Source organism: Tenrec ecaudatus, chromosome 13 (genome assembly GCF_050624435.1).
Source record: "Tenrec ecaudatus isolate mTenEca1 chromosome 13, mTenEca1.hap1, whole genome shotgun sequence".
NCBI classification, from domain to species: domain Eukaryota; kingdom Metazoa; phylum Chordata; class Mammalia; order Afrosoricida; family Tenrecidae; genus Tenrec; species Tenrec ecaudatus.
In genome coordinates, this window is record NC_134542.1 from 126,338,450 (window position 1) to 126,362,113 (window position 23,664).

The window sequence follows — 23,664 nt, forward strand, 5'->3', positions numbered from 1 at the left end:
GTTGGCAGACAGAGCAATCCTTACTGGCATTTTGAGTCTCTGAGGCTATGAGAGGGATGTGTCTAGATCCAGTCTGGCTCTGTGTGGCTGAAGCATGCCTATGGCTACTCATTTCATGCACCCAATTAGTCACCTCAAGGGAGAGTACAAACGTGTCCACATGCTGCTTCCATTCACGTTCTGACCCAGGAAGGGGTTCTCCTGGTGGGTGCCAACTTGTCCTTGCCCGCACAGGTGACCCTTGAATAGACCAGTTTTCCATAGCCCATTTGCCTGACCATCGAGCCAAGGCATTGGCAACCGCCCTTTTATCTGTACAATTCCAAACACATGGGCTCTTCGCGTTGTCCAGGTCTTTCACCATGACAAGGAAACAGCATGCAGCGTAGTCCATTGAGCTGACCTGTTCTTGCCCTCTTCAAGTAAGTCTGGTTTCCATCTGCTGGTCTTTACGCAGCAACTTCTCTGCAGCCACATCCTCCAAACTGCCACCAGTGAACCAAGAAGCCTTTGTCCACTAGTCGGCAGAGGGTTGGTAATAGGGCACTCTTTATGAAGCTGCCTCTGGACGCTTCTCAGGTGGTTCCAGGGTAGGACCTGTGGGGAAGGAGGCTACCTGCTTGTGAAGACGGTGGAGGCCACCGTGCGTTCCCTCAGAAGCTCGTTCCTGTAGGAACCATTTCCATTGGCCAACTTTGGGCGGCATCCTCCCTGACATAGCTCCAAGACATTATGGTGTGGCTATCTCAGGTCTTATATTGATTTTATGTCCTTCTGTCACGCAGGCAATCTCAGTCAGTGCCCAGAAGCAGGCAATTCATTGCCTTTCAAAGGGTGTTGCAGTTTCTGGAAACTTCTTAGTACAGAATCCCTGGGGTCGTCTCACAGGGCAGTGTTCTCAGGCGTTTGCCATAAACGCCATTCTGCATAAGCGTGTGCAGTAGAGACTTCTGCAGTCATGCTTGAATGTGGATGTGAGGGCGTAAAGGCAAGCCGAGTGACAATGCTCTCTGTTGCTCAGGCCTCATTCAAATGCAGGTCTCTTCCAACTGGTCTCATGGCTGTGCGCTAGCAACATTTCCAGGTGCAGAGTTCGAGTCATCCCAAATCCAAATAGAGCAACCTAATTCAGGATCTCCTGCTTAGTCTTTTTTTTTTTTTTAAGCAGAGCAAAGGTTTAATAAGTGAAGTACATTTCAGTCGAGAAATGGGTCACTTCATGATTTGAGAACGATAGGTAGTGTCGCCACAGTCTGGGGGCACGATTTCATTTAGATCTTGATAATCTACTGTCGATCTCCATGAGCATGTCTTCCATGAGCATGATAATCTCCATGTCGATCTCTTTTTTGCAGGTCAGAGGGGCTGTTACACAGAGTATTTGTTGGCACCAACACTCCAGCCTCTAGTAGGTCCTTAATCAGAACAGCGATCGCCTTTGGCCCTAGCTATCCCATACTATTTCAGAGTAACCATCTGAGTGGGTTTAAGCAATTGTAAAGGAACACATTTAGCATGTCCAATCATTACAGATCTACACGACAGATCTACAGATTACATGCTTTCAGTTTTACAGCATTAGGTAGAGGGAGGGTTCCCAGTTAGACGTATTATTATCCAAGCCAATGATACTTTCAGGCAAGGGAGAGGCAACTACTTTATGTAAGATCTTGTTAAATCTTCCAATTTTCATCCAAACTCTCACCTTACTCCCATCAACCCTTGCATCTCCATATCCCCTTAGTCTTAACCTTAGACTCCTTCAATATTTTATCGATAGGTTTGGGTATTACAGTGCATTGAGCTCCTGTGTCTAAGCAGCCCCAAGAATGTCTCTTGCCCACCTCCCAGGCCATTTTACTCACACATCTGCCTAAAGCCTTGTGTCCCCTGCTGAGAACCAGACCCTGACCCCTTGTCAATCTTATGTTTGTTACTAGGTATGTCTCTGCTTCCAATGATCCCAGTGAGGAATTCCCACCATTAAATACTTCGTGAATAGAATGGATTTGTATAGCACTCCTTAACCTTTGGGGACAAGTAGAAGTTTCGCTGGTTCTACCCAACCTCCCGCAGCTCTGTATTAGAACCATTGTGTCAACTCCATCCTTTCTTAGGAGCCACCTAAAAATCTCTTTCCTCCTGGGATAAGTTCTTTCTCAATCACCCCTTCCCATTCTCCTATTAATTACCCGTATGTTTTGTGCATCTGTAAACCCATTCAGAGAAGCGGTGCCCACAGATCGGACACCTCTTCTTGGGATGTTGATTTGATTCACAGCAGTAAAGTTACATGGGGTGTCCATGAGAAGGTGCTCCCTTGACTACCATTTCGGTAATTTGTAATGATGTGGGTAAAGAACCTACTCAGTGAGACTGTCCTCCTTATCACAATAAAGCCATCCTAATATTGCTTCGACAAGCCAGATATTAATGTATTTCCTAAGCTGTGTTCCGGGAGGGAGAGAGGCGGTTCACCTCCCTTTTCAAAGTAGACAGATCTCACTGCAAATTTTATCTGGTTCATCAGACTGGCTGTCCCATCAGGGTTAACTTTACCTGTGAGTGAATCTAAGATTACCATTCATTTCTGTCCCATAATAAACTGTGTGTGGGTGTAGCATCGACCCAAACTTACTCTTGTGTTCAGTAGTATTCAACACCAGAGACACTGCAAATTAGCTACTCTCACACTTCATTTAAGTGCCGTTTGCTCAGAAAGCTGACATTACAAGTCTACAAACTGAAGAAACTCCTTTCCACCTGGTTTCTTGGTTTTCTCTGTTCCCCTCCTGGACTACTTTCTGGGTGACAAGTGGTCATCAGGGTATTTCCTGTTGTTCTAACCCAATTTTCTAAGTTGCTGCCGCTCAGACGCAGCTGCTTGTGGACTTGATCCAGTGTTACAGTTCATTCCTACATTTGTTTTCTTTGCCATTGCAGCTACTATGGATCACAGGATTGATGTCATGCCTTGGCCTTTCCTTATCACGCTGTCTTTCCATTTGCATCCATTGAGACAATTTCAGGTGATGGATACACATCCACAAACTCTGCATTCCATGAACTATAACCACCCACCTCGGAGTTAGCCACCGAGTAACCCTTTGTGCCACCCAGAGACTCTTACCAAAGGTTAAGCCAGAAGCAGATGTGGCAAGGTTGAGAAACCTGTGTTTTGGGTCCACTGCTACTCTATTGTTCTATCCATCGCTGCAGTATTTTCGGAGATGTGAAATTTAAAAAATATTTCACCAACTCAAAATAAAGTGGGAGAAACATGCAAATAAAAACATATTGTTAAGAACGAGGGGGGTCAGAGCGGAGACCCCAAGCCCACCTGTAGACAATGGAACATCCTCCCAACAGAGGGGTCACAGGGAGAGGTGAGTCAACCAAGGAGCAGTGAAACACCAATGAAACACACAATATTCCTCTGGTTCCTTGAGGCTTCCTCATCCCCCACGACTAGACCGAAGCACGTACGCAGATAAGAGCTCATGGCACATGGAATCCAGGAACAGGAATGAGAGTAGCAATACCAGAAGAGGAGGGGGAAGTTGGGGAGCACAGGGGAGGAAGGGGTTACCGATCGCAATGATCGACACATAACCACACACACCCCTCCAGGGGGGAAGAACAACAGACACCATGGGGGAAGGGAGACAGTAGTCTGTGTGCGATATGAAAATAATAATAATTATAATCTATCAAGGGGCCACAAGGGGGATGGGGGAGGAGGGAAAAAAGAGGAGCTGATACCAGGGGCTCGATAAAAAGTAAATGCGCAGATAAGAAGGACGGTAACATAGGTACAAATATGCCCGGTACAGTTGATGTATGGCTTGTAATAAGAGTTGTAAGAGCCCCCAATAAAATAATCTTTTAATAAAAACATAAGCAAATAAAGGGGGGGATACCTGGAACACGCTTCTACTCTGCCTAGCAGAATGGTTATGGGTTTCTGACTTCCCAGCCCTGCCTTAGGGCCTTGACTCCATTGCTCGGCGTTCACTGTACATCCCCTTACCTACACCACACGGGCTACTTGGTGGCTACAGAACACCCAGAGGCACTGGCAGGGACAGTAGTCACTGTACTCATTCATGCAGCACCCATGATTTTGTCACATCAAAAACCAGCTGCCTTGTGATGAATTTGTTTTCTTTAAACCAACCCACTGTTAAAAATTAAGCTGTTTTGAAAAAGTATAGATCACTCCTGTGTATTAAAATATCATAATAATATACCACAAATAAATGCCTATCATAAAAAAGTATATCAAAATTCTTCTGCATCCCCTAAAACTAACTTGGCTGCCTGACTAAGCACCCAGGGTTTGAGTCTGGGGTCACGCCTGGACTGCACCCCTAATGGATGGGGTTATGAACAGGTGCTGTGGACAAGAAGACCCTTGGTGGCAGAATGGGGTACATGCTGGGCTGCTAACTGCAAGATCAGCAGTTCAACTCAGAAAAACGAGGCTTTCTGCACCCATAAGAATGGGCAGCCTTGGAAACCCAAAGGGGGCGGTTTTACTGCATCCTACGGGGTCTCTATGGGTCAGACTCAACTCAGCAGTGGCGCGCAGAGTTGACTTGCGAGCCCTCATGATGTTGTAGAACTGTGCTCCGTAGGATTTGAGATGGCTGGGGTTTCAGGAGCATTTTGCCAGGCCTTTCTTCTGGGGCATTTCTGGGTGATTTCAAATCTCCAACCTTTTGGTCAGCAGGGACCCCCACTAAGCGTATTGATGGTGCTGTTGTTAGCTGCCATGGAGGAAATTCCAACATGTGTGACCCCCGAGTAGTATCGGGAAACTCGATCTATTTGGGAGACTCGGTATCAATAAAAATGTACAATATTAGTACTTAGCTCATAGAGCTGAGAGTACTGAAATCACACCCAACAGAGAACCGGGGCCACAGAAGGTCTCCCGCCAGGTTCTTGAAAACCTCCCAGTCCAGTGAGGTGGAACCAGAATAAAGCTTGCAGAAAGGCTTCCAAAGAAAGTTCCCACCCAGAAAATAATACACCTCAAAGTCAAGGTCAGACTGCTAAAGACCTTTAAAGGAGCATTCCTTCAGGCAGGCTAGCAGGGGAGGAGCTCCAGGGTGGCACTTTGTGATGTCAACTGGCCTTTGACAGGTGGACACTGCCAAGTCCAGAGGAGCCAAAAGGATTGTGATCCAGGGCCTGACACAGATCCTCCGCCCACTCCACCCTGCAGGGGTGTCCCCCTCCACCTCTCACTCCACCCCCAGACTGGCTGGCTCAGCACTATTAGCTGCAGGGTGGAGGGCTCCCACCAGCATGGACAGGCACAGGTGCTCCCAATTGTCTCTACTGACACCTATAACTGTCCGAACCTTGTTCTTTGCTTTTCCTCACCCCTACTCTACATAGGTTGACGGGGAAGGGAGAGGAGGGGCAAAGGAAAGAGGAAACTTCTTTCCAAAGAAGATAGAGTAGAACATTCATGTAAGATATTCTGCTCTTTGCCCAACCCAAACCCTGCTTCTTTCCCCTCCCTCATTCAAGCCACAGCCCAATAGCTCCCCCCCCCAACTTTAAAACCAAATCCATGACAAACCCTGTAGGGTAGAGTAGAACGGCCCCATAGGGCTTCCGAAGTTCTCATTGCAGAAGCAGATTGCAATGTCATTTTCTCACGGAGTGGTCAGTGGATTCAAACCACCAACTCTTCTGTTAGTGGTTGAGTACTTAACCACTATGCCACCAGCACTCTTTCTAGCCTAAGGATCATTCAACTTTCTGGGAAGAGTCAGAGAGTAAGCATATTTGATTTTGTGAGCCATAAGATCTCTGTGGCCACTTCTCTGCTCTGTGGGAAGAAAGCAATCAGATAATAGTGAATGAGGAGGCGTGGCAATGTTTTAATAAATCTTTACTTATGGACACTGATATTAGATTTCCACACCATTTTATGTGTCATAAGATATTCTTTTAATTTCTCCCCTGACCATCTAATATCAAAACCATACTTAGCAAGTAAGTCTTACAAACAGGCAATCAGAGCAATAAAGATTTTACAATAGACAATAAACTTATAAGAAATATCCGGGATAATGAAATGTATAGACACCCATTTTTTTCTTTTAGTGATCACTAAGGATGGGTGGAAAGAAGAGGTCAGGGAATATTCATTGCTTAGGGGACCCTGATGTCTTAATTAATATTCCCTATTTTACCTTTCTGGGTTCTAATATCCACTTCATTGGCTACATAGAACTGTCAGACAATATTCACGATTAAAGGGTTGACAAGTTGTAATGCTAATGAGAAACGTGCAGAGTCGAATTGTTTATCAGGACATGTCACAAAGTTATTTCAGGTCTGCTAATAAACTCCCAAAGGGGCATGCACAAAACCCATTAGCGTTACTTGCTCCCTGGGTTGGGAAGCCCGTCACTCTCTATGAATTCTACTCTGCTCCTTCTATGTTGTAGCTGTCTTCGGACTCCAGGAGTTTCCCTGCTCAGGGATCCCACATCCTTTCCTGGCTCTTGTTGGTAATGAGACTCTTTCTCCTGTTTCTCAGAGGGCTCATTTTATGCACAGCAGGATAGCATAACAGGGAATCCTGTTCACAGTCACTCACGGGCAAGTCCTACCAGTATCTTTTCCCACCTCCTGACCAGACCCCAACAGGGAAAGGCCTTTGGTGGGGTTAGAGACTTTGGCTAGAAGACTCACATTAAATAACTCACTGCCCCCGCCTGAGCTGCCATTAAGGATGATGGGGAAACTTGAAATTGGATCCTGATAGTACTTAAACAAACCAGTAAATATTAAAAATGCCACTGAAGTGGCTTTGTCCAAGTGAACAATATTGAAAAGGAAAATAATTTGTCATATACATAGATTTGCTATAATTAAAAAATAAATTTTAAAAGCAAAACAGGAGGCAGGCGGATTGTGGCCCTAGGCAGCTGGAATGTGGACCCCACTGTACTTCCTTCATGACCCAGGGACTCTCCAAATTCTCCTAGCTCAGGGTTTTCTCTAGGAGGTTCTGTCTCCAAGCCTCTAACTCCAGCTGACCTCTTCCATCCTCCCAATAGTATTTTGATGAATTTGACCCTCCGCATTCTTACTAATTTTCATAACTCCTACACTAGATAGGAAGCTGAGGACAGACCTGCCACCGGTCCCTGTACCAGGTTTACACACACACACACACACACACGCACGCACGCACACACACACACACACACACACACACACTTCAATAGTAGTCATATGTGACAGATTTTCTTTCTTTTCTTTTAAAAATTTTTTTATTATTTTTTTCTTATTTTTATTTATTTATTTATTTTGACAGATTTTCATTTCATGAGGCAGAATTTGGTTTTAAATTTCCCAAAGCAGTTCTAGTGGGAAACAGTTTGAAACAGAAGGGTGAAATCAATGTCACTAAATTGCACGTGGGGAACTTACTGAATTGATTTCTATTTCAACAATAAATTAAATAAATCAATCCCTCCATGCAAAGAGCAGAGCTGGACCTGGTCAGCCAAACCAAGAAGCACATGAACCAATGTTCAATCTCCCTAGTAATTAAAGAATTGCCAAACAGCCATCATGCAATGCCAGTATCGCATACTGGATTGGTAAAGATTTAGCAGACAGTTAGCATCCCTTCACTACAAAGATGGGTGGGTTATTTGCTCCTATGGCCCAAACAATACAGCGTAATGAGTGTTAATTTTCCAGGGCCTCTAACAAGCTTGAAGTGCGTGAGCCATGGTTGAGAGAAACAAGAACAGCATGCAGGTTGTGCCGGACTTGACTTGAGTAGGAAACAGGCAATGGAACCCTGCTCAAAGATGGTGTCCAAACACCTTCACAGAGGCGTGGTTGGCCACCACCTTGGAGTGGGTGCCACTGCCTCTTTTCTTCCTTGAGGCACAAGAGATTTGGTTGCTAAGCAATGCATGCACTACCTTTGCTTTGAGCTAGTTGGAAGCCCTGCTTTTTTTTTTCTTTTAACATTTTATTAGGGGCTCATACAACTCTTATCACAATCCATACATATACATACATCAATTGCATAAAGCACATCTGCACATTCCCTGCCCCAATCATTCTCAAAGCATTTGCTCTCCACTTAAGCCCTTTGCATCAGGTCCTCTTTTTTTCCCCTCCCTCCCCGCTCCCCCCTCCCCCCTCCCTCACGTGCCCTTGGTAATTTATACATTGTTATTTTGTCATATCTTGCCCTATCCAGAGTCTCCCTCCCCCCCCCCCTTCTCTGCCGTCCATCTCCCAGGGAGGAGGTCACATGTGGATCCTTGTTATCAGTCCCCCATTTCCAACCCACTCACCCTCCACTCTCCCAGCATCGCCCCTCACACCCTTGGTCCTGAAGATATCATCCACTCTGGATTCCCTGTGCCTCCAGCCCCCATATGCACCAGTGTACAACCTCTGCCCTATCCAGTCCTGCAAGGTAGAATTCGGATCATGGTAGTTGGGGGGAGGAAGCATCCAGGATCTGGGGGAAAGCTGTGTTCTTCATCGGAACTACCTCGCACCCTGACTGACCCATCTCCTCTCCTAAACCCCTCTATGAGGGGATCTCCATTGGCCGACACTTGAGCCTTGGGTCTCCACTCTGCTCTTCCCCCTTCATTCAATATGGTATATATATATATATACACACACACACATTTATATATATACACATATACATATATATATCTTTTTTTTTTTGCATGATGCCTTATACCTGGTCCCTTTGGCACCTCGTCATCGCACTGGCTGGTGTGCTTCTCCCACGTGGGCTTTTTTGCTTCTGAGCTAGACGGCCGCTTGTTCACCTTCAAGCCTTTAAGAACCCAGACACTATCTTTTTTGATAGCCGGGCACCATCAGCTTTCTTCACCACATTTGCTTATACACGCATTTGTCTTCAGCGATCCTATCATGGAGGTGTGCACCCAATGATATGATTTTTTGTTCTTTGATGCCTGATAACTGATCCCTTCGGGACCACGCGATCACACAGGCTGGTGTGTTCTTCCATGTGGGCTTTGTTGCTTCTGAGCTAGATGGCCGCTTGTTTATCTTCAAGCCTTTAAGACCCCAATCACTATCTCTTTTGATAGCCGGGCACCATCAACTTTCTTCACCACATTTACTTGTTCACCCGCTTTGGCTTTAGCAGTTGTGTCGGGATAGTGAGCATCATAGAGTGCCAATATAATAAAAGAAAGTATTCATGCATTGAGGGAGTGCTTGAGTAGAGGCCCAAGGTCCTTCCACCACCTTAATACTAAACCTATAAATGTAGACACTTAGATCTATTTCCCCATCCTCATATATATGTTTGCATGTACATGTCTTTGTCTAGACCTCCATAAATGCCCCTTGACTCCCAGCTCCTTCCTCTATCTCCCTTGACTTTCCTCCTGCCCCACTACCATGTTCTGTCCCCACCTGGGCTACAGCTATACCTCTTCTCTACACAACCTTACCCTTGATCATTCCCCACCAGGCCTGCCACTCCCCCCTCACTACCATTTTGGGTCCCATGTTGTTCCCTTGTCCCTGTGTTTGTTAACACCACTTCCTTACCCCCCTCCCCCTCCCCCACCCCAAGTCCCCTCGGAACTGTTGGTCCCATTGTTTTTCCTCCAGATAGTTCATCCAGCCTGTCCTATTCAGACAGACCTGTGGAGACACTAACACTAACATGCATGAAAACAAGACAGAGGAAAACAAAGCAACAGTATACAACCAGACAACAAAACAACAAAAACAAACCACTGACAACAACAAAACAAAACACTTTACAAAAGAAAAGCTTGTAGTTCGTTCAAGGATCGTTTGCTGGCCCTTAGGAGTGTTTTCCAGTCCAGTCTGTCGGGGCACCATGCCCTGGCCCCAAAGTCCACTTTCAGCATTCCCTGGGGACCTTGCCACTCCATTCCCTTGCTGTTCCGCCGCACTCCCCCAGTGATTTGCCTCAGTGTGGTGGTGTCAGTCAGGTGCAATTCCCACACTGTGTCTCCAGTGCTGGCCTCTGTATCGCCCTTCATCACTGAGGGGCATCATATCTCATAGTAAGGCCAGCCATGTTGTTCTCTCTGTGGACTGGCTGCTCTACTCAGGAACATCATCCTCACGGCCTCGTGGGCCAGGGAAGCCCTGCTTTTTATACTTACTCCTCAGCTATCAACTTGGTTAGGAAAACTGGCAACATGTGAAAATGCAGACCAGCTACCACAGACTAGAAAACAGAGGACGACTACACAAGGGCCCAAATGCTGAGAATCATGGCAGAGTCACCTTGTTCAATAATGAGAACATAGAATATGTTCAGATGATTTTAAATAGGATAAGGACATGTGTCTCAGTGAGACTAGTCATCATGAGAAAACGATAGCAAAGCTTAAACCACATTGTGGAGATGATGAGACTTTAAAAAATTGATGGAAAATTATCCAATTCCAGTGAAGTTTTGAACCCCCTCCTAAGTGTGTGTGTGTTTTTAATTTAGATGATTTTTGTTGTTGCTTTTTGGTGAAAATTTACATGGTAATTTAGTTTCCCATTCAACAATATCTGTACAAATTGTTCAGTGACTTTGGTTACATTTTTTACAATGTATAAACATATTCATTATTTCATCTCTTTTTCTGTTAGTATGGTTATAAATTGGTTAGCGTTTTAATTTCTAATATATATATATTTTTAAAAATAAATAATATAAATTTTGTCATTAAAATAAGTTTTAAATATATAATGTACAACTTGTCATTAAAAAATAAGTTTTAGATGCAGCAAATTCAGTGACATGAAGTATATTCACAATGTTGTGTAGCCATCATCTCTATTCTCAAAAACCTTTAATTACTCCAAACAGAAATTCTATACCTATTTAGGAATAATTCCCCATTTCCCCCTCTCCTGGTACCTGATAAATTACTTTTTATCTCTCTGAATTTGCCTAGTATAGGTATTTCATTTTCATAGTGACCCTATAAGAATAGAATTGCTTGTAAGAGTTTCTGAGACTGTAAATCTTACAAGTTAAGATCTCCTGCTTAGTATAAACTAGTACACAACCAGGGGTAGCGGCGAGTTTGGTTTAAGTTTTGGAAGAATGCCATATAATTGGGGTCGTACACTATTTATCTTTTTGTGTTTTGTTGGTTTCAATGGTCATAATATTTCCAAGGTTCATCTATGTTATCGCGTGTACCAGAACATTACTTTGTAAATGATTGAATTATATTCCATTGTATGTATATACTACATTATCAAATGGCAGTGAATTTTATTGATCTAGCTATTCATAATCTTGACTCAGAGAACTGAGGCATTAAAGGACCAGGAAAGTTCAGGTGTGTAGAAGAGGGTTGTGAAATAAATTGAGTATCAAGAAATGATGCTCTGTACCAAGCTCACCTCACTGCCTTCGAAGTGTCTCTGACTAGTGTGACCCTCTAGGTGACTGTGAATCCTTATGGGAGTAGAAAGCTCTCTACTGTGGAGTGGCGGATGGTTTCAATCTTCTGATCTTTCAGTTAACGCCCCAATGAGAAACCCATCGCACCACCAGGGGTCCTAACTATACTGGACAGGCTTCTTGATTCTCAGAGCTAGAAGGGACCTTTGAAGGAACTAGACATCAGACACTAGTTTAGCAAATGTGAAACGAATGGTCTAGTGGCCAGGGCTCCAGTATTGGTGATAGACAGATCTTGGTTTATCTTCCACAAATTGGTTAATGTCTCTGGAAACAGAATTTGCACATCTGTAACATGAGGTCAATTGTGGGCCTTCTTTTCTGGATTATTGAGAGATTAAATGAAATAATGCACCCAAGAGCGTTAGCAATACCATTTGGGCTATTTATAACTTTATCTCCTTTATTCTAAAGACTACCTTTTTCTTTTTCCACACTTCACGCATCTGAACTCGAGACAGACTCTATCATGCAGTAACTTGTGTTCCCTCTCAGATCGTTGCTTAGACTGTAGCAAGCAGAGCACTTTACAGACAAGAAGACACATCTATAAAGGCCACTCGCTTCCTCCACGGATGCTGGGTGAGGACAGTCGGTCATTCTAGGCATGGCTTTCATTGAAGTCCCGAAGAGAAGGAGGAGAGGACCAGGACCATTTTAACTAAGGGGGAGGGTGGTGGTGGTGGGCGGTGGGGTGGAGGGAGCATGATATGCTTACATGTCGAAGGATACTGTAGAGAAACTGAGTGGTGGAGGAAAGAAGTCCTCCAGGAAGGATCGGTGGAGGGACTGTGGGCCAGATGTCTTCTGTCCGCCAATTCTATGCAGAGTAGGAAATGGCAACTGGTGTGGTGGGTTTTGGAAACAGATTTAGACTCTGCATAGTTGTTGCAGTCATGTGCTCCCCAGCCTAAGGACACTTGTGAAGACGGGGCAGGCCCAGGCCCTGCTTCATTCCGTCGTCTTGTCTAGAGTTGTGATGAATCCGGACCCACTCCATATGGCACCTCATCGCAACGACCCGAGCCTGCCACTTGCTGCCTCTGTGAGCTTGTCTAGAGCCAGGCAGCCTCTCAGCCTCTGGTTCCTTTTGTTACCTGGGTGGTGGGGTGGCAGGCTATGGAATTGTTCTGAGATGCAGGTGAATTAGTACATGGCAGAATTTGCTGAGGAATAAGTGCAAGTGGTCAAACCAACACCAAAGGTTTGAATCTATTTAAGGAGGCACCTTGGAAGAAAAGTCTGATTATCTGCTCCCCCCCACCCCCAAATTAGCCATTGAAAACCTTATGGAGCACAGTTTTCTGATGCATGTGGGGTGACCGTGAGTTGGGAACAACTCGACGACTTTAAAAAAATAGTATTTTTAAATACTTAAGGATCTAGCCCAAGAATCTTGCCTCTCTTTTCCTACCTATCCACATGGCTTGTTTCTTTGCTCGGGATTTCTGTTTAATTCATTATCTCCGTTGTGTTAGTCTGGGGACTTTAAAGAAACAAATCCACAGAAACTCATGTATAAGAGAGAGTTTTATATAAAGGTTAAATGTGCATCAAGAAAACATCCCACCCCAGTGCTGCCCAAGCCCACAAGTCCAACATTAACCCATATGTCCAACACCAGTCCACAAAGTCCTCCTCCATCTCACAAAACAGACGCAATGATGCCGACTTCAGGAGAAAAGCTGAGTCAGTAAGCTTGCAAGCATCTCAGTGCTGGCAGGGGTCTCCACACGGCTGCTCCAGCGCCCAGGGCTGCATCAGGATAGGTCCATGTGGCTTCTCCTTGGGGAAGTGAGCCTTGTCTCACAGGAAGTGAGCCTTGCTAGCTAAACAGGGAACTGGATAAGGGAGCTGCACCCTGGTCTGACCACCAGAAAGCAAGAGGCCCGAGAACTAGAAAGGAGAGGCTCACTGAGCCATTTATGCCTCCGCCCTTCAATTTCCCCACATGTTTATCGGCCAGGTTGGCACAATAACTAAATACCTCATCATCAACTACAGAAATTGTGTCCATCTTACATGTATGTTCAAACCTTTTATTCATCCCTTATTCTTGAGAATTACTAAGGAAGTTTTAATATCTTACGATATATTTTACTACATATTCATTTTTCCTGTACTGTGTCGTGTACCCAAGAAGATTGTCAGCTCTTTTCAGGTAGGAGAGTGTCTTACTTTAGCAGATTCTGTCATTGTTGTTAAGAATAATATTCAACACCCTCTCCCTTCAGAGAGCCGACTTCCATGGTACCATCCAGACCTTGAAATGGTTTGCTTCAAGCAAATAAATGCCCCCGTGCAAATTTAGCAGGTGGCTGATGAGGGTGGGGATCAGAGCTATATGAGGTTTGGGATCATGAGGTGAATCTGTCCACACTGCTGTTGATGTTGCGGAAGACACAGGGAGGAAGGTGCAAGTCCAATGTGGACACTTGAACTTGGAGAGGTGCAATGTGGCGGGAGAGGAACTCTAGAGTGTATGTGTGTGAAAGGATTGAGTAAGAAGATTCAGATGGAAGAATATTTCCTGCGGTCAAAATTCCTGGTCCAGAAGAAGCTGTGATAACAGGCTGAACACTACCCTCTGGTCCTCCAGTGGATGCTCCTTATGTTTGAGTTTGTAAATGGCTTTGCAGTGGAGTAGGGGGTTGCCCTGCAGAGACTAGGGTCAGTGCTAACGGGACTCTGGGATCACCTTTTAAACCTTGAGCCTCATACCAGAGCAGTTTACATTCTTCATTGAGGCAGGTAGTGGGCACTTGAAAAACCAGTTAGGGTGTGTGACACCATTTTATTTTGGTGTCAAGGGAGGGTTGGATTTTTGGTTCAGGAAACTAGAAATGTATCTTTAAAATCTAGCTTTCTCAGAAAGCTTAGAAGGGTCAAGTAGGTCAACAAAGAGTCTTGTGACGTCCGTCTTTTTAAACAGGCAAATGGTCAAGATAAGAGTGTGGGCTGGGCCGCTGTCATCTACCGGGGAAGACAGCACCCTGGGCAGTGCCGGGGGGGGGGGGTGATGTTGGGGTGCTGGTGCTTACTCACTGTTTTAGGCCAAATTAGGATAAGTTTGCGAAACGAATCTCAGCCACAGTGCTAGACACAGAGCTGCTGCTCACCAACTACTTGAAAAGAATAATTTAATTGCATATTATTTGCCCACTCCATTGTTCACTGGGAGACTATTCATTTCCCGGGGACTGTTAGAACAAGTTGCCACAACCTTCTGGTTTACAACCGATGTATTCCCTCACAGTTCTGACATCTGGGAATCTGAAATCTGACAGGGTTGACCTCCCTCCAAGAGCTCCCTGTGTTGTCTCTTCCAACTTCCTGTGGCTTTTGGCTGCACCCCTGCCTCCATCCTCACTGTTTCTTGTCCTCTCTGTGTCCTTTGTGTGTCTCTTGAAAGGACTCTTATCATAGGATTTAAGACCCACTGGGATATTCTAGCATGATCTCCTTACCTCAAGATCCTTAACTTAATGATACCTGCAACGATCTTTTTCCAGGTAAAGTTGCATTCACAGGTTTGGGGGGACTGAGATGTGGGGTTTTGTTTGTTTGTTTGCTTGCTGGGTTGTGTGTGTGTGTGTGTGTGTGTAGGCTATCATTCAGGGACTATTTAAAAGAAAGCAATGGCATTTTTAGCTATATTAAGGTAGTTAGCTAGCTGTTTACTGAATGTCCTAGTTGTGTACACTTAAGTTTTAGTTACACAACACACACACAGGTACCTATTTTACATAGCTAGATTTGTTCCCTCCCCCCTCCCATTATTTTTAGCCTCACAAAGGTCTTCCCTATTGTGTAATTAAACAGTTGCTTCATGTTACGATAAAATAAACCCTTAGGAAGTTCATTTTAAATTTAGGGACCACTTGTATTGATATTGGCTATGAGGTGTGAATCTAGACTCAAACAGAAACAAACAAATAAAAAAAAACTGATGTGATCATGTGTTAGAAATTCATACACCTATATACTTCCACAGAAACTCTGGTGGTGCAGTGGTTAAGCACTCCACTGCAAACTTGATATCTGGAATATACAGAACCCTCCCCCAAACTAACTAATGAATACATGCAAAATCTAGGTGAAGCTGAGCAAGGTCTGTAGTTCAGTGATTGTACCATGGTGACGTTCCTGGCTTGGGGAGTGGAATAGAGTTGCAGAAGACCTCGTCATTGAGGGAAGGATGCTCAAGACGTCTTTGTTATTTCTATAGCTTCTTGTGAGTCTATAATTATTTAACATTTTCTAAAGTTTATAAAATCTTCCAATACTAATTACTTAAACATGGGATTTAAATAATTTTTAAAGGGATTAATTATTTAAAAATTATTTGAAAAGGGATTATTTAAAAAGGGATTCTCTTGTTTCAGAATTGGTTTTAAACCTATTTATTTTGAGGGAAATTGACATCAACACCATTCAATATACAGTCTTCCATTTAGGATCATGGTGTGTCCTATTTATATAGACTATATTTTTATCTTTCAAAAAACTAGTTTCATAAGGTTATTCTTAGGTACTTTGAAGTTTCTTATTGTTAGAGATGGATCTTTTTTTTTTTTTCATTTTTCTTGAGATGGATTTTTTTTCCTGTTTATATTCTTTAACTAGCTTGTGCTGGTTAGATGTCACCAAATGGAATATCCACACCCCTTTGAATACATGAAATTCTTTTAACTGGAAAATGTTTTTCATTCTGCCATTAGAGGCAATGTTTAACAGGCTTTTAATCATTCCCTTAAACCTACTCTCAAGAAAGGCATGTCCAGTTATTTACTTCTTCAATGTGAACGTCAAGAACTTAGCTATCCAACTGTAGTGGGTAGGGGTGGTGTTTCATTATATATAAAAAATATGAAGTTGTGCTCTTATAAATGTCACACTATATTTTGTTGGATTCTATTTTTCTCCTCAAAATTATAGTGACTTTTCCTTTTCTCTCCATCTGTATTTGTCACGGTGGTGCATTCCCTGGGGTGTCATAGCCTGGCCAGGCTGAATGCACAAATGAGGGGTATTCAACTCCAAGAGGGTCTGAGCTGGCTGAGGACTTCCTTCTCTGCGTTGCTCCTCCGGGACCAAGAGGCCTGGGCAGGCGTTGAACACATTGAGAAGGTCCCTAGATGGGTGATCCCCAAACTTAAGAATATTCAGAAATGGATAGTGTACCCTTAACGCCCTCTAGGTCAATCTTATGAAATCCGACTTCTGGAGAACCGGAAACTGGGAGATTTTCAAGATCTGAACACAAAATATGTCAAGGTAAGGCTGGGAGCGTTGCTCTCTCCCTTTTGGTCTCGGTTGGGTTCTGAGCATCTGGGCTTATTGTGGGAGATCTGGAAGGCTTCTGAGGACAAAGTGGAGTTCAACTTGGACTTGATGCATGAGATGCGGCCCTGAACTCTGGGGGTGGCTTGTTTGAACAAGGACCAAGGCAAGCCAGAGGGCTTGAACGCCAGCCTTGTGCTGATGGGTTCTGGATTCGAAGGACTCAGATTCCAATACTGGCTTTGGCACTTACCAAATTCCCCTGAGCTTTAGTTTCCTCAGCTTCACCAAGGGATTTACACGACATCGATTAAAGCAGTTGGCAATTGTCTTAGATATTTAGGGTAGCTGTAGCAGAAATAGCACACGGAGTGGCTTTAAACAAGACATCTTCTGGATTCTCAGAAGGCTAGAAGTCCTGATTCAGGGCACCAGTCCCAGGGAAGGCTCTGTCTCTTGTGGCTCTGGGGATAGTCTTGGTTTAAGCTTATATGGCCCTGATGGTCCTCAGTCCTTTGACCTTCACATGACATCCATATTCTCCTTGTGCTCTCTTGTCCCTGTGTGTCTGATATCTTCATAACGCAGAAGTGATTGGGTTTAGGACACACCCTATACACACCCTTTAATGACTCATTAACATAACAAAACACCCCTATATCTAAAGAGGACTCTATCCCCCAGTTTAGGGGGTTAAAATTCCAACACATATTTTGGGGAGACACAGTCTAACTTATAATAACAATTATAGACATCATGACAACCATGAATTATTTATTACGGTGCTGCCATTGTGAGTGTTATATGAATTCTGAGGAAGATATGGTGCATGGAGTTTGAGGATTGGGAGGACTTGGTGAGGAGAGTCCTATTAGGTAGGGAGCCTTTGCCCTGGCGCTGGGAGGAGATGAGGCTCTTCGTGGCCCTCTTCATTTGTCTGCCTGCCACCTCTTCCCCAGAGCATTATCCGTGTGGTCTTTCATGATCGCCGGCTGCAGTACACGGAGCACCAGCAGTTGGAGGGTTGGCGCTGGAGTCGCCCAGGGGATCGGATCCTGGACATCGGTGAGTCTCCTAGCCAGGCACAGCCTGAGGTGCTCAAGGCATGCAGGGCTTCTTGGACATCATTTATACCCAGGCCTGACTGGACCCTTTACTGTCCACCTGTCTAGTGCATAGATAGTGGGAGCTTACAGACAGAGTATACCTTTGCTGGAAAAGTGGAGTTCCAAGACCTGCCTTAAATAGCATGCCTTAACGGATTTGGAAAAAGGTGAAGGGGAGAATAGGAAATTAAATAACAGAGATGGGCAATGAAAATGGAACTTTAGGGTCAGTTCCCCATTGTCCTTTGTGTAAACCCTGGGGATCAGATAGGTGTTGGAATTCAGCAGTTAGAACTGGTAATGGGGGTTGGGAGGTACAGATACCTACAGCAGGAACTCTGGTGACATAATAGCTAGTGAAGCACTTGACTGCTTCTAAAAGGGCAGTGGTTTCAAGCCACCAGTGGATCCATGGGAGGAAGGACCTGAAGATGTTCAATTATATAGGAAATCTTCTGGGGAAGCTATCCTCCATCCTGCAGGATTAGTAGGAGTCAAAGTTGCACATAACAACATACCCATAACCTCATATATTCATCAGGGAATCAAACAGAACCATATTTCTACAGCAAGATGAGATGACTGTTTACCCCAAATGGGATAAAGGCCACAAACGGGTTCGTGTCAACTCAAATCAGGGTATCTGCCAAATAAAGGTCTGCCCATCTTTAGTTTTCAGAATTTTGGCATTTCACATTGAGGTTAAGGAATTTGCACCTGGAACGAGGGCCCTGCTTGGGAGTGCCTGACAATTGTTCTTTGTGTGTGTGTGTATGTGTGTGCAGACATCCCACTGTCAGTTGGTATCTTGGACCCCAGGGCCAATCCAACACAGCTGAATGCGGTGGAGTTTTTGTGGGATCCTTCGAAGAGAGCCTCTGCTTTCATTCAGGTGAGTGCCAGGCACGGTATCCTCTATGAGGAAACCAGGGCTTTCTGGATTTGTTCGAAATCTCCTCAAAACCAGCCTCTCTGGGCAAGGTCTTGGTGGGCTCCCTGTTGCGGGAGGAAACTGAAGGAGAGCCAGTGTTGCGGAGAGCCACAGTAGAGCAGGGCAAAGTATGATCTAAAATCAGATGTTTGCCACCACAAATGACTAGAAAGTAAAAGGAAGGAGAAACATCAGAGTACTTTCTGGTCTGTAATTAGCAGCACCAGCTTGAGCACTAGGTGTGCCTCTAGCCTCGTGTCGAATACTGGATAAGACAGAACTGGCCAAAGGTAAGACTGGCATTCTGGGTCTAGTTCAACTTCACTTCCCTCATTTGTTATGTGCCCTTTCCCCGGCTTCTTCGCGTGTTGGAGCTTTTCTTCTCAGCACATGGCGCTATTTCTACAGAACCCATCATAGAGACTTCTTTTGGAGACTAAATCTAATAGCGAATATCAGCCATTGGTGCCGTCTCTGATCCATAGTCATTCCTCAATAAAAAGCTATCATTTGCCAGGGAAAGCCAGCCCCTAACACATCATCATGGGTCTGGTCAGTGCAATTGTACAGTGATAATAAGTAAAGATCATAGTAAAGTTACAGAGAGCATGAGAGATGGAAGAGAATGGAGTCAGACACAATTCATAGTAGCATGCTCACCTCAGCCCCTCTTGGTGGTCCATGTGGAGAGAGAGAGAATCTTTAATGCTAACCAAGGCTTTTATATTCTCTGGGAACATGTAAGCCCCCTAATTACAGGTGAAGACATACAGGAAGGGGTTGTGCTATAGGTAATACAGTAATGGAAGGGGGGTGATTTAGGGGTATCCACGAAATAGGAAGAGGAGGGATTGGGGGTACACATGGGGCAAGATGGGTGAATCCTAGTCAGGATGGCAACTGGATCTCCATAAGAACCATTATCAGTAGAGTGTGAACTCCCCCTACAGAAACCAAGCTAATGGTTGCAAGTTTCAGGGAGAAGTAATCCATTGTCCCCAGCAGCAGGGAGCAGGCCCACCCCTGTGGTGGGGCAAGATCGCAGTCTGGCAGCGATTGCCTTCAGGGATGTCTGTAAACATCTGACCTCCCCCCACAAGTCCCCCTTTCGTTTTATATATAAAATTCAAAAGCCACGTGGGCAACATGGTTATTTTCTGTACATTAGAGGCTGTCAAGGCAAAACTTCATGATCCAATTAATATAGCCCCAAAATTCAGGCTTAATAGAAACATTTAGAATCCAGGCACTGGGGATAAAGTCTCCCTATGCCCGTCTGCTATTGGAGGAGGGTATGAGAGAGACTGGATACCGCGGCGGGAAGAAATAGAGCCAAATAGGACTGTCTGCTTCTATAGTTAAAGCTGCTGGTCACACAACAACCAGCTATGTGCTTGTAAGGGACAACCTCAGATCAGCACCATGTAGGAAGGTAAATTGAGGAACAATGCCATGAGAATGTGATTAAGATTTACACAACGGTGGAGGTCCCCCTCTACCACTAGAAACCTAGTCTTCCAAGCTCCTTTTTGAGAGAATGAAGGATTCATCCTTAAACACTCTCTTCCTGTTCTCTGTTCCTCACCATGTTTGCCTTATGCATGAACTTCAAAAGTGCCATAGAGGCTGCATGAGTCTCTTTCATATGTCTTAGATTTCTATAGAAGCAACAAGTGATAGCCAGGACAAAAATTGTAACTCAGGCTATGAGAAATACTTTGAACCCAAGCACAAGGATCCAGTCCTTCCATGCCATTCACCAATTGCTTAAATACTCAGCTAGTGGAATACCTTAAATCTACCCTTGAATGTATAGAAAATATCCTTATTAAGCTGATCAACATCTAATGAAATGTTTCCCTCAAACCCTTGCAAATGTTTCTTAAACAAATCCCAATCATGCAATGTTACATTATATAGGTAAGGAGTTACACAGAAATCAGTTACATTCCAATCACATTATAGCATTAATTGACAAGTTCAAAATCTTAATCTTTCAGCAAAACAGTCTGTAGTAATACTCCAGTCACTATTGTATAAAATGTTCAGCTTTGATAGAGTCTCAGAGTGTCCTTTAGACAGCGTCAGCCATGGAAGAAATATCTCAGCAGTCAGCAGTCGCCATTCTCAGGAATCTGCCAGGTCTTCTTGATGTTTTGAATAACTTCAGTAACAGGACAGGGGGGTCAGGTCACACATCAGCTTCCCTCCTTTCTTCTGGGCTTGCTGGCTGAAGAGAAATCCACCTAACTCCTTTACCTGGGAAAACATAAACAAATAGTCCCTCTCTTTGGGGTGTCATTATCCTGAAAAAGGAATTATGATTAATATTGGGTGGCTTCTCCATCTCTTCCTTGTCCATCTTTCTCCAAACGTGGTTGCATCATTTTAAAGGGAGTCCATCAGTTGCATTCTGTAAAAACATAAATGCACAGCCCTTTCACCAGGTGACAAATGGACCTGGATCCCAAACGCGGTTTCCATCATCTTCGGATTTCTTAGGATCAATTTGCTCTGTAGAAGTGAAAACGTGTTTATCTGCCCCAAGTTTGTTATACGTTTTTAATTAAATTGACCAAATGAAATTCGTCATACATAAGATTCCTTTTTTTCTCCCCCTTCTGTTTTAACAATGCAGACTTTAAAGCATTGCTAGCAGTCTCAGTTAACTTGCTAGGCTTTGAACCAGTATAAGGACTAGTTAGATAGCCTTCATTGTTATGTAAATTTTTGCTCCCAGCGCTCAGAGAATTAAGAGAGCTAAATTGTGAGAACTTTTTACCATACTTTGAAAGACTGAACAAATTCTTAATAAATTTGTTCAGCTGTTCTTGAAGTAACTTACCAAACAGACATTTTTTTCTCTAAGTTTACCAATAAGATTACAGGCTCAATTAAGCTGCTTTGCCCTTCAGGCTTCATACACTCTATGATTTTACAATCTTGCAATCATCTCTATTGGTTAACTTCACTTATTCCTACCAAACTGGATTTAGAGGAAGCTAGTGGGTGGGTCTTAGGCCCTCCTGATTTCCCTAAGGAAATGACCCCTCATCTAAAGTTTAAAAACCTCTTCCCTTCAATTTCTAATTCCATGTGGGGGCGCTATTGTTTCCCCATAACAGCATTCCAGAAGACCCCTTGATTTAAAGGGTGATCAGATTTCTCTTGTACTCTTTCCTGATAGACATACATTTTTACTCTAGGAATGCAAGGAAGCAAAAATTGGCTTAGGCGATCTTCCTTTTTTAAAAACCATGGCATATCAGAATTCATCACTGCCTTAACTTTTTCATAATCCTGTCCCAGCAACACTCAGAACACCTTGAGAATTTAGATTAGACTTTCCTAATTAACACCCCACAGGTAGCAGACCCCAATTACCGCTCTTAATAATTTCTGATTTACTCACAGCTTTTGGCTTTTCCTCACAACTCTGATTAACTCCAGTATTAATTTTAATTTCTTGAGTACTTAGCTTAAAACTTCCTGATTAAAAACTGTATTACTCTTCCAATAAGAGGCTCCTGCTTTTTAGAATCAGCAAACTGCTGTGAGAGTTTGTGAGCTTTCTCTTGGTTAACCAACGTTATTGCAGCCAGAACTGGGGCTGGGCTTTTGCCTGTTTGGCTAGGTTTGGTCTCCTGCTGTGATATTGGGAGATACCTGCAGTTTCTCTCTAAGATCTTCTTTGCTCCAGCAGGCAGACACCTAGCCTCCCATGCTCTGCTGGGAAGGGTCTGTATCAAGTTTCTTCCTTTATTACCTGTGCTCCATTTAGAGGGGCTTGGAGCACGCCCCTCTACACGTTTTTGTTTTTTTGTTTTTTTTTGGTTTTTTTTGCTGGGCATTACTTCCAGGTAAATGTCCTCTATTGCTAAACTTTGCATGACAATGCTCTTCCCAAAATCCAGTTTCCTCGGACTCTTTCCCTGGGTCTTTTCTGCTGTGAATTGTCCTGTTCTTTTGTAATATCTGCCTGCAGTCTCTCTGGTAATGTCCCTCTGCTCCACATGTAAAGCATCTCCTTTTACGTCTGGTGTAACTTGCCAAAGTAGCAGCCAGGAGGTTGGCTCTGTGCTCATCTATCCCTACATCCCTGCATAGCCTGATATAATCTAACAGCATTCTCTGTTCTTGAAAGGGCGTATGGCAGCCTGGCACGATGTATTTGAGTTCTCAAATGCTAATGTAAGAATAAGATTATCTGCTCCCCCTTTGTCTGCCACATTCTTGTGGACAGCATCCTGCAACCTGGATATAAAATCTATATAAAGCTCATCATGCCTTTGCTTTACTGTCGTGTAACTAGGCTGTCTGCTTCCTGATGGTATTAATTTCTCCCAGGCTTTTAGACAGACTTCCCATACCTGTGTGAAAGTCTGCTCATTGAAGTTTAATTGTGCCTCAATTGTGATATACTTTTCATCTCCAAACAGCTGGTGAATCCCTATATCTATGCCCTCTTCTGCATTTTTGCGTGCTCGTGCAAGGGCTGCCTTGTTCCACAGCATCTGATATTTCAAGGATTCTGAAGGGGAAAATCACACTTTCGTCAAAGCTTTCCAGTCTGCTGAGATCCAATGTTCCATATTTGCCATAGTCTGATGAATCTGTACCATAACTGATACTGCTTGCTTGAGATCTTTCAGTAGCTGAAAGGGAAAGGCAGTAGTATATCGCCTTTCTTGATTCCCTTCTGGGTGCTGCTCATCAGGTTCCCTGTCTATAATTCTAACAGGATAAGCCGTTCTGAATTCTAAATCTGCTTCTCGAGGTATGCTCTTCTCCACCCACAAGAGCAAAGGTGTCTTCCTAGTCCCTGACTCTTTGCTTCTCACTTTCCT

General features: G+C 44.0%; 1 protein-coding gene across 1 annotated transcript in view; it reads left to right on the forward strand.

Moving 5' to 3' along the window:
* The window catches only part of TFCP2L1 (transcription factor CP2 like 1), an 81,321-nt gene that overhangs the window by 18,119 nt on the left and 39,538 nt on the right, over nucleotides 1-23,664 (forward strand). The window contains exons 3-5 of the mRNA XM_075529518.1: nucleotides 16,698-16,774; nucleotides 17,740-17,845; nucleotides 18,672-18,778. Of these exons, the coding sequence (XP_075385633.1) occupies nucleotides 16,698-16,774; nucleotides 17,740-17,845; nucleotides 18,672-18,778 (290 nt within the window). The remainder of the gene's footprint in view (nucleotides 1-16,697; nucleotides 16,775-17,739; nucleotides 17,846-18,671; nucleotides 18,779-23,664) is intronic.